Raw genomic sequence first — 9,926 nt, 5'->3', positions numbered from 1 at the left:
TATATATATATATATATATATATATTAGTTATTATTAGTTGTGTAATGAATATATGTAGCATAGCACTTAACAATATAAAAATTTATTGCAAAATTAAATTATATAATATTTATTTGATTTACAATAAAAATTTTACTGGGCTTACAACTACAATGTAATTTACTTTCACTGGATTTCGTTCAAATTTTTTTACTTGAAATTTTTTCATAGACAAAGTAATCTACAAAACACGTTATTTCCCCTTTTCATACTTATAGATAGGTGAATGATTAACTACATTCATTGTATTTAGTGCTCTGAAATACATAAACCAGGAGACTTAGTCGGTGTGTCCGGTAAAGTACTTTATAAGTTATAACGCTGCTACTATGTTCAACACGTAAGATTTTCAATAAAAACAATTTAAAACTTAACAGTTGTATGACGTATATAAGTACAGTTTTGTAACATTTTATGTACTGTACGTTTTGATATAAGAATATTGTTCACTAACATTTCGCATTGTTTAAAATTTCAACGAGATCATTTCAAACAATTGTTTTTTCCCCCTACTATAGTGAAAACTATATAATCAGCAGCCGCAATTTATTTATTTACGACAAAAGTACATTTTATTATACAGAACAATATCTTCAGTTATTACTATTCCAGTTAAAAAATATTCAATGTAATCACATTTTTTGTAACTAATAGATTAAAATGACAAAAGGACATGAATAAATCCCTAATTTTCTAACTTTCTCAATCCGAAGAACATGTTCTATGAATTTTTAGTTTTGCACGTAGAATTTTCGAATGAAAAACTTCTGACGTCCCAGAGGTGGCACGTGGCTAAACACGTAACGAAAATTCAAAAGAATATTGCCTAGACGTAACACTTGTTGAAAATGCGGAACAAATTTGGCTTTTTTTCCCAGCAAAAAATTTTCATTTATGCGTAGATTCATGTGTCGATACATAAAGCAGATGTGTTAAAAACATTGGAAGGAATTAAACTAAAAACTGATGTAAAAATGCATTTCGCACTAATCCATAATAATGATTATAAGAACTTTGCAATAAATATCTGAATTACTTTTGTACATTTAAGTGAAATATGTTTTTTTGTGAGAAACGTTAGTAATTTTTAGTTTTAATGAAGAACTACAGTTATTTTATAATAATTTTTCATAAATAATATTTATAAATAAAAACCAGTAAAAGACATAAATTAAACATTTAAAATGTATATAAAATTAGTAGGAAAATCAATTAGCCTGAGACAAAACTGTCTTGGTCTAAAGCCGTTTAAATCGATATATTTTGAGATTTTCTCGTTACTTTCCCAGTTGTTAGATATAACGGAGGTAAAACATAGCGAACGGTCAAAAAGGTGACCCCAAGATTATTATTTTTTAACACAGGATACTTTGAAACGTCGAGAAAAAAAATTAGGATATTGTATGTCTAGATGTTAGTGTTTGTGTGTGGTGCTGTTTTGTAACCCTGTTTGAAGCTTAATAATTTCATCGCTTTGGGTTGAATATTTCTGGATTTTTGCAGGAAGATTTGTTTATTAGGAAAATTGATGCAAGTCGGGGGAATAAGGAGATAAAGGAGGCAATGTTATATGTGCAGTAAAGTCGAACTGAGTCAACTATCTATAAAACCTGTCTGTTCCCTCCAAATTAAGCTCTTTCCCTTTTTTATAATAATTAAAAAATATAAAAAGTTTTAAATATGAAATATCGTAACGAATGGCTTCCCAATATGTAGCCGGAAAAGTTAAGCAACTGGTTCCTAAATTTTTTTGAAATTTAGGATTTATAACGTCGAGTGTATCGATGGCTGCGACGGGTACTTCTTAAATCCATCCAGTTAATAATAACTTTAACACTTTATCATCTCTTAAGAGCAATTTAAACAAGTTTTATGTGAAATCGTTCGGGCGTTACTGTAAACAACTTGAAACAAGAGCGGATCATCACAACCTGTCTCACACGGACCACTTTTCGAATAATAATAGTAAAACAGTAATAATTAGTTGTGGTTGGCCAATCCTCTCTTCTTGAAAGAGGTCAACGTGTAATGTTGGTCAAATTAACTTCAACTTCCTTCTGCAGCAGCCCATTTTCTCTGCTCAACAGTGGTATTTTTCCATTCAAATAAAAAATTACATAAGAAAAAGTTACCAGCGAGCACAAATTATGTTTTTTTAAGGTTTTCGGATTGCCGAGTTTAAATATTTGGCATTTTTTTGTTTTTCGCGAACCATAATTGGTTTGTAGATTATTATTTGATATTCGGGTGTGAATAGTACAGTACGTTGAAATTGACATTAGAAAAAAATTAACATATCATATTTGCAAGTTCGTTGGTCAAGTATCTTAAACATGACATTAGTAGGATAAATAACTAAACTGTTTATTGTGGTTTTCGTTTTAATCTTTGTTATCTTTATTTTTTACCTTGGCAAAGCCTTCTTATCTGCTAGTAAATTGATAAATGTGCACATGCACACATTAAACGAGACGTTTGCATACTGATCTATTTATGCAACAAACAATATCATAAAAAATTTAGCGAAATCTCTATTATTCCAACTTGCAGATAAGCGAACTAGTCATAATATCATTCGTCAAATTCAATAGTAAGTATTTAAAACGAATTTTTACTTATATTAATTAAAATGCTATGAAATTTATATTTTACTTTACATATTGAAAAAGTATGAGTTAAAAGATTTTTAATTCTATATTTAAAAGTTTTTAAATTCCGTAAATTCAGTTTAAAGTTCGTTATTCTGTTGGGCATTACACAGGAGAGTCTCGGTGTTGAAAACGCAAAAATATTATAAACTTTAGTAATTAATACAAAATTTAATAAATTACACGTCCCTGTTTCCTGTCGACATTACTGTGCATTCTGTAACAACGCACGCTGCTGCAAATTAGTGATCTGTTTAGGCATGTTATTTACTCACGTATCAGTCTTAGAATGAAACATTACATAGTTATATTGTATCAACATTTCATTCCCCTTCTGTAATGTAGTAACGCACATACAAGCACTTTCCATTTCTCTTCACAATGTGTGTCTGGATTTTTAGCGCAGCACGTGTCTAAATACATTCCGAATAGCAGAATATTAGCCTTCCCGGTTATAACAGATATTTACGTAAATAAACTTTTACTGTATTTTCAAAATAATAATAATAATAATAATAATAATAATAATAATTGTTTTAGGAGCATTGCATTGATTTACAGTTGTACAAAAATTCTAGAGTAATCTGTTGATTGAAATATTGTATTCAATTTTTAGGTTTCATTGCAATTTCTTTTCAGAGAATGGAACCGGGAATTGCAGAAGAAGAATTCGAACATACTGAAAGCTTTATTACGTTTTGTTGGTTGGAAATACTTTATGATTATTCTACTTGTACTCATTCAGGTATTACGACAATCGATTTGAAAGACAAAGAATGTTCTGAAATAATTGATATAACTGATATTTATGTTCGTTCGCAGATGACAGCGTCAATTGCCGGCCAAGCATACTTCGTAGCATTAATAATAAATTATTTTGAAAACGGAGAGGAAGTGAATGAATACAAGTTCTATGTTACAGTTGCGGGATTTTTTATTCTACTTACGATATATTTAAGTATATATAATATTAGTGCGTTTATAACTGAAATCTATGCAATGAAATTAAAGATAGCTTTCTGCACTCTTATATATAGAAAGGTGAGTAGCAAATATAATGTGTTATAGGAATTAGATTTATATTCTTTTTACGTTAGTGTATTTTTATTAAATGGATCGAAGGAATTAAACACAAATGCAAACAATCTGTAAGAGAATTTTTTTAGCAATCGATAGTTGTGTAATTTTATTTTTTATAAAGTAATTTGAACTATATCGTAACGGACGACGCCATCAAATGTTGCCGAAAAAGTTAAGCAACTAGTTTATAAATTTTTCGCCGAGTGTATCAATGGCTGTGACGGGTACTNGTAATTTGAAATATATTGTAAAGAAATAAAATCGCAGTTTATATAAACCATATACAAGCCCTTATTTTGTCAAGAAAAACGTTTAGTAATCAGTAAGGTTTTCGGTTTTTTCTACAAACCGTCCTCAAACGTTATATTACATTCTCTCGTTAGAATATAAAATTGTAATGTAATTTTGAATATAATAAATTTAATTTAACTAGGAATAAAAAACACCAACAATTATTAGAAAGGCAAACGTTACAGAAAATCAAATCACAATAATAACAAAAGTAAAACATTAATTAAATATAATTATAAAAAATGTGTTAATGTATAAATGAAGCGAAGTTTGAAAATGTAATATTGCTTTGTTTTAACAAGGGCAATCTATAAATTGACATGCTTCAGTTTTCTCTTCACCTTGTATTTCTATATACTGTACATGGTGGAGAAAAAAAATGAGATATCACAATCATCATAGAAGCTGATGGTAATCTTTCGGAGTCTCTATCGTTCAGACACCAGTCTATCATCTCTCTTCTGTACTTTCTATCTTTTCTGTACTCATCGCTAAGGATAGTAAATGCTCTGGTTTTATGATGTCGGCCTCTTCCCATTTTGCAATTTAGCGTTCCACTTGTGCCTTAGATGACACCATGTAACACTATTCTTTCTTGCTGTTGTGTTTATGTACTTCGAAATTTTTTTGAGACTCGGATGTATCATTTTTTGACTCCCAACTGTTACTTTTCGTATTGAATTCTATAAACTCCTGCTTGTGTTTATTTATTTGCTTTTTCTTTGTCATTTCTAACAAGCCTGTAAATGGTGGATGCTCTTGTCAATACCAGTTCTGTTTCTTTACGATTTTCAATTTCACTCATGATGCTTCCTAAGTTTTTATGAAATGGGAACTTAGATATTTTATTTCTTTTTCTTTTGTTCGTACAGAGATATCACTTTTTATTCGTAAACAATACGTTGCAAAAACGTTATCGACAACTGAAATGCAAGAAAGTCGTGAATTTTATTTTAATTGAATGCGATTAACACGAGTCTACAGTATTGCACTTTTTGTATTTGTTTTTTTAGTAGTCGCTATTACTGTCAATGGTTAAAATATAGTACTGGTATCATAATGAGCATTGACTAGGTGTGGCTACACTAATTCTGTATTAGCAAGTTACTTTTCGACCATATACTACTATACTTGTATACGTGAGCTCAAAGCAGAGCTGGCCCTACCATAGGGCGAACGGAGCAGCCGCTCCAGTCGCTGTCCTAGGTGGCGCCTCAGTCGTAAAGAAAGTTAAAGGGTATAAATTAGGAGCAACCAAGGGGGCGCCATAGTATGATTTCGCTCCATTTTATAACTTTCCTCGGGCAAACACTGGCTCTAAGGTTTGGCTCTCTAAAAAACTTATTCGGCGCAGCGGGAGAAGTTGTAGTAGTCATAAAAATAATTACTGTAATAAAAGTAAGCAAACTTCTAACAGAAGTAAAAACATTAAAAATATTACAATTTGTCTTAACCAAATTCAGCCTTTTATGCAAGAACCTGTAATAAAATTATCTAACGCTTATTGAATGTTTAACAGTTTTGAATAGGTCTATAGAATTGAATTGTAGTATTTAATTACATCTCTAATTTAAATANATATAAAAGACTGTTTTTCTAAGTAATCTAGAATCTAGCTGCAAGGACCCGCTTCGCTGGGCAAAAAGTAACGATAGTGAAGATTAAGATAATTACATTACCCGTTACATTACCAATCTTACCCGTTTTCGGAGAATGCAAGAATTAGGTCTCCCGTTTCCAGACTAATTATGGAATTTTTACATCCAGTCAAACGAACTATTCTCAATTTGATCAATTGTCTGGAACGTTTACAATCGTTCTATAATCGAACCGATTCGAATTCGAAAATTTTTAAAAACGAAATAGAAAATCTTCCACTTTCAACCACTTTCAAGCCCATATCTTCCACACCTTATAGCTATCGAGACGCGACCACCATAGTGCACGAATAGAGACTTGATGTTACTACCACATACAAACATCATTCATGTGTGATGCGTAGTTTTGGCTAAAAAGTGAAATATAGGGACACACACGTTCATTTATATATATATAGATATAGATTAAGTTAAAAACAATTTGTAAACAACATGTTCGATTAATGTATATCACGTGAATTTATATTTCGCCGGTGTATTATATAATCTCGTGAAAAACATTTCGGACAAAAAGTCATTTTAAAAGTCGATTTAATATATCTTCAGTAATATCGATGAGAAAAATCTTTTATACTTATGATTATTTTACATCGCTAAACTCTGATTATAAGTAAGTATTTTTACAATTGACTTATACCATAGTTTTCGTACGATCGTTCGTTGTGTCAACAAGAGCTTGGTCCTCATTTCACACCAAAGTAACTTGACTTTTTGATTAAACCATTGACATTTTCTTGATGACTTTTTATAACACGCTTTTAATTCTACATCACATATTCCTTATAGGGAAAAGTCAGAACTGATAGAGGGACATTTTAATGTTTTCATATTATGTTAGAAGTGTGGCAACTGCACTATACTGCTTGAAAATAATAGTTCGTGATATAGTAAATTTTTAATGATGGTAGCAGGTTTTCGTCAAGAATTTGCAAGTATTTCGCTGCATTCATTGATTCCCTTTGTTAATTAAAAAGAAAATTACCCACACCGTGGCTGACACGCAACCCCACACTATACTGCTTGCTGCGACTTTTATATTGCCCAATACACAATCATAATTGAATGCCCCTTCTCTTTTTCTGATTACTTCGATTTTTCTTATTGCTTATAATGCAGACTCGAAACATTGCGTGATCATTATAAATAACCTCCTTTCATTGTTGTTGTATCCTTCATTTGTGCTCTTGGGCCCACTTCAATCGCTTATTTATTTGTGTTTTTGTGAGAACAGATTTTCGCCTTTATCTACGTAGGCACTCAATTGTAGTGAAAATCAAAATAAAATCTTGGTCCCAGCTCCTTTTCCATTGTGACATTGTATCAGAGTTTCCCACTGTTCTTGGCCAGAATTTTTCTAAGGAGAAAGTTTGCTATTGGTGAAATACATTCCTCTCGCTAATAGCGTTTGTTTGCTACTTAGCTTCTATCTTCTGGCAAAGTCATCTTCAGGAAGATGGCACTGTCTTTCAGGATGAATAGTGTGCTATCCTCTGTGCTGTGGAATGGTGCAATAATTGCTGTTATTGACAGTGCATCAACATCTACACTGACTCTGTTGCCTGTTTTTTTTCCGCTGGATGATAGCGAGAATACCCATTCCATTGTCTATTGGATGAATATGTGCGCAAGTAACTCTGATGATCGGTATGTTTAGTTGTGGATTAGAAGTGATCAAGGAAATTATGATAATGACAAAGCTGATGAGCTTGATAAGGAGAGTGCTGGCAACTCTCTGCGTGATTGTATTTACAATGCTTTGTTGCTTAGCTCCACGCCGGAAATACATGTACCATAAATATGAAATAATAAGATTTATCTATAGGAATTACTATATTTTTGCAAATTAGTCTTTAAAATATTCACGCCTAGAGAGAAAATTTAACATAAATTTCGCGCGTCGAGCTGAATATTTTGATTCTCGAGGTTCGGTGTTCACCGGCTGGCTTGGGCGCCTTATGAAGGGAGAGAAGATTTTCTTATTTGTATCGAGACTGTTTGTAATAATCCAGAATTTCAGGCAAACTCGGTTAAAGTACATTAACCTTTAATTTGGGCAGCGGTTTGATTGGTAGGAACCGGGTGGCCGACAGGGTTGGACACTTGAATGACCGCTCTATTAAACGACGACGACGATTTTATTTATCATTTTGTTGGTCCTTTTATATATTTTTGACCGTTTCCTGGGTCGAGGTATCTGTAAATAACGCAATGTCGGAGAAAAACGACGTCTTTGTCTAATCCAATTTTTTTCTCATTTCATCCTTGGGTGAGTCGTTTCTCTCGGAAGAGAAGTCAGTCGAGAGTTAGTGATATATTCAGCCAAATCTTATTTTCTCGTTGCATTTTATCAAGTGCTTGTGCTTTATTTAAAAAAATTTATAATTGTAAATATTTAAATTTTACAACGTATAGCCCGGCTTCACACAACTGTAAATCGTGATAATAAAATAATACATAATATTTACACGAAAAAGGTACAAAAGATATCTGGCGATTACATCATGCTTGTCTGCAAAAACTAAAACTAAACTAAAAACTAGTATATAATTAATTTGCAATTAGTAGGTTTATATTTGGTGATTTTTGTTCTGGGTGTTTTGTTTTGTTTTGGGGGATAAGTTCGAAGATACTAATCGAAATGTTCAGAAATGTCAGTATTAAAACAATACAATCTCTATAAGAATACTTTGAGTTCCATAGAGTTTTGACCGTAAGTTATAGAACAGAATATACATATACGTTTTGTGTCCTAATTTAGAAAAATCTAATGTTTGCAATAAAACCAGAATAATAAAACCAAATCTTATCCATCTTTTGTAAAATTCGAATACGTATTCAATAAAGAAAAATATGCTGTTGTAGCTGCCAGTTCCAACGATTCTAATTTCAAACGTTTCAGAATAAAACGTAGGTAGTTCCGTTCAGAACTGCTTCGGACTAGAAACATTTCTACATCGAGTGTGAAAAGACGGTTCTATTTCCGAATTACTAATGAATTGTTTTTTTTTTCTACTCATATGAATATTGATTTTAACGGGACAATATACACTTTGTCAATTAAGTTGATCTTCAAATCTAGATAATGTTGCAGGACTTTTGAGAAATAATGAAATTAGTTTTGAATAATATACATTTGTAGATATGTTTTAAAAATTTATATTTTTATTAGAGATCTTAATTATTTGCTTTTATTGGTAAACTAGTAGATATGCGCGGCATTGTCCGGACTAAATGTAAGAAGGTAAATATTAAAATGAAATATATATTACGAGTTTGTTTATTTTAGCCTACTGTTGTTTTGTTTATCGCGAAGTGTCGAGAAGATTAAATCAGGAGAAGAGTGGGGCGTTCAGATTTTATGGAAATCCATATTTGTGAGTTCGCTGACTTACAGGGAGATCAATTAATCCCGCGTCAGGGAGAGCCTAGGCACTGTTCGTATGGGGTAGATGGTGCTGGAGACAGAGATGACACATCCCCTTATAAAAACCGTTTATTATAGCAGAAAGTGCTTACACTAATAAGATAAGCAATTCGTCGTCCAGAGGTTGTTCAATTGTTCTATAGTTCTCTCCACACAGTTTACAGGCTTAAAGTCACGTCGGCTCATTCTTATGTCAAATGATCTGGAGCAAAGACGATGACGATGTGGTATTGTTGCTCGCTAGGCGAAGCCGGGTGGCGACGTCGATGTTGGGTAAGGACAGAAGTATTTAACGTAGAAAACAGATTTATCGCTCGTAACAATTGGCGAAGATCTCCTTGCACGTTGACATACGGTGCAAAACGTTAATTATCCGTGTTGTATGTGTTCTTGATAATCGGGGATTATATCAATCTCTGTTTTTTTATCGCCCATTCCAATTAGTCGATCTCTCTTGTCAAGGAGGCCTAACAAGAATGGACAAGCTAATTCAAGTTCCTCTTGTCATAACACGTTTTTTTGAAAAAATCGGTTGGCCTCAGTCATCCTGGACAAGTAGAGACAGGTATGAGGCGAACTCGTAGGAGGTCTAACGACTCAGCTCCGGATTAGTCGGAGAACGGATCCAAAACTTAGGCAATGCAACTGTTAGAACAGGGAGAAACAAGCCTGGCCTAAGACAGCATTGTGAGAAGCAAGCAAGAAATATTGCTGTGTATATATTGTAAATATTCGTCAAATAAATGGACTTAATCTGAGTTCACGAAGTCGTAAGCTGCTATTTT

The 9,926-nt window shown here is 32.4% G+C and overlaps 1 protein-coding gene across 1 annotated transcript in view; it reads left to right on the top strand.

The window, feature by feature from the left end:
- The window catches only part of LOC111628955 (multidrug resistance-associated protein 4-like), a 38,629-nt gene that overhangs the window by 8,599 nt on the left and 20,104 nt on the right, over window positions 1–9,926 (top strand). The window contains exons 3-4 of the mRNA XM_023372814.1: window positions 3,328–3,433; window positions 3,511–3,729. Coding sequence (XP_023228582.1) covers window positions 3,328–3,433; window positions 3,511–3,729 — 325 coding nt within the window. The remainder of the gene's footprint in view (window positions 1–3,327; window positions 3,434–3,510; window positions 3,730–9,926) is intronic.

This window comes from Centruroides sculpturatus, unplaced genomic scaffold (genome assembly GCF_000671375.1).
Source record: "Centruroides sculpturatus isolate CEXI.00-Female unplaced genomic scaffold, Cexi_2.0 scaffold513, whole genome shotgun sequence".
NCBI lineage: Eukaryota > Metazoa > Arthropoda > Arachnida > Scorpiones > Buthidae > Centruroides > Centruroides sculpturatus.
Note: the sequence above shows the minus strand (reverse complement) of the source record. Positions and strands in the feature narration are given on the sequence as shown.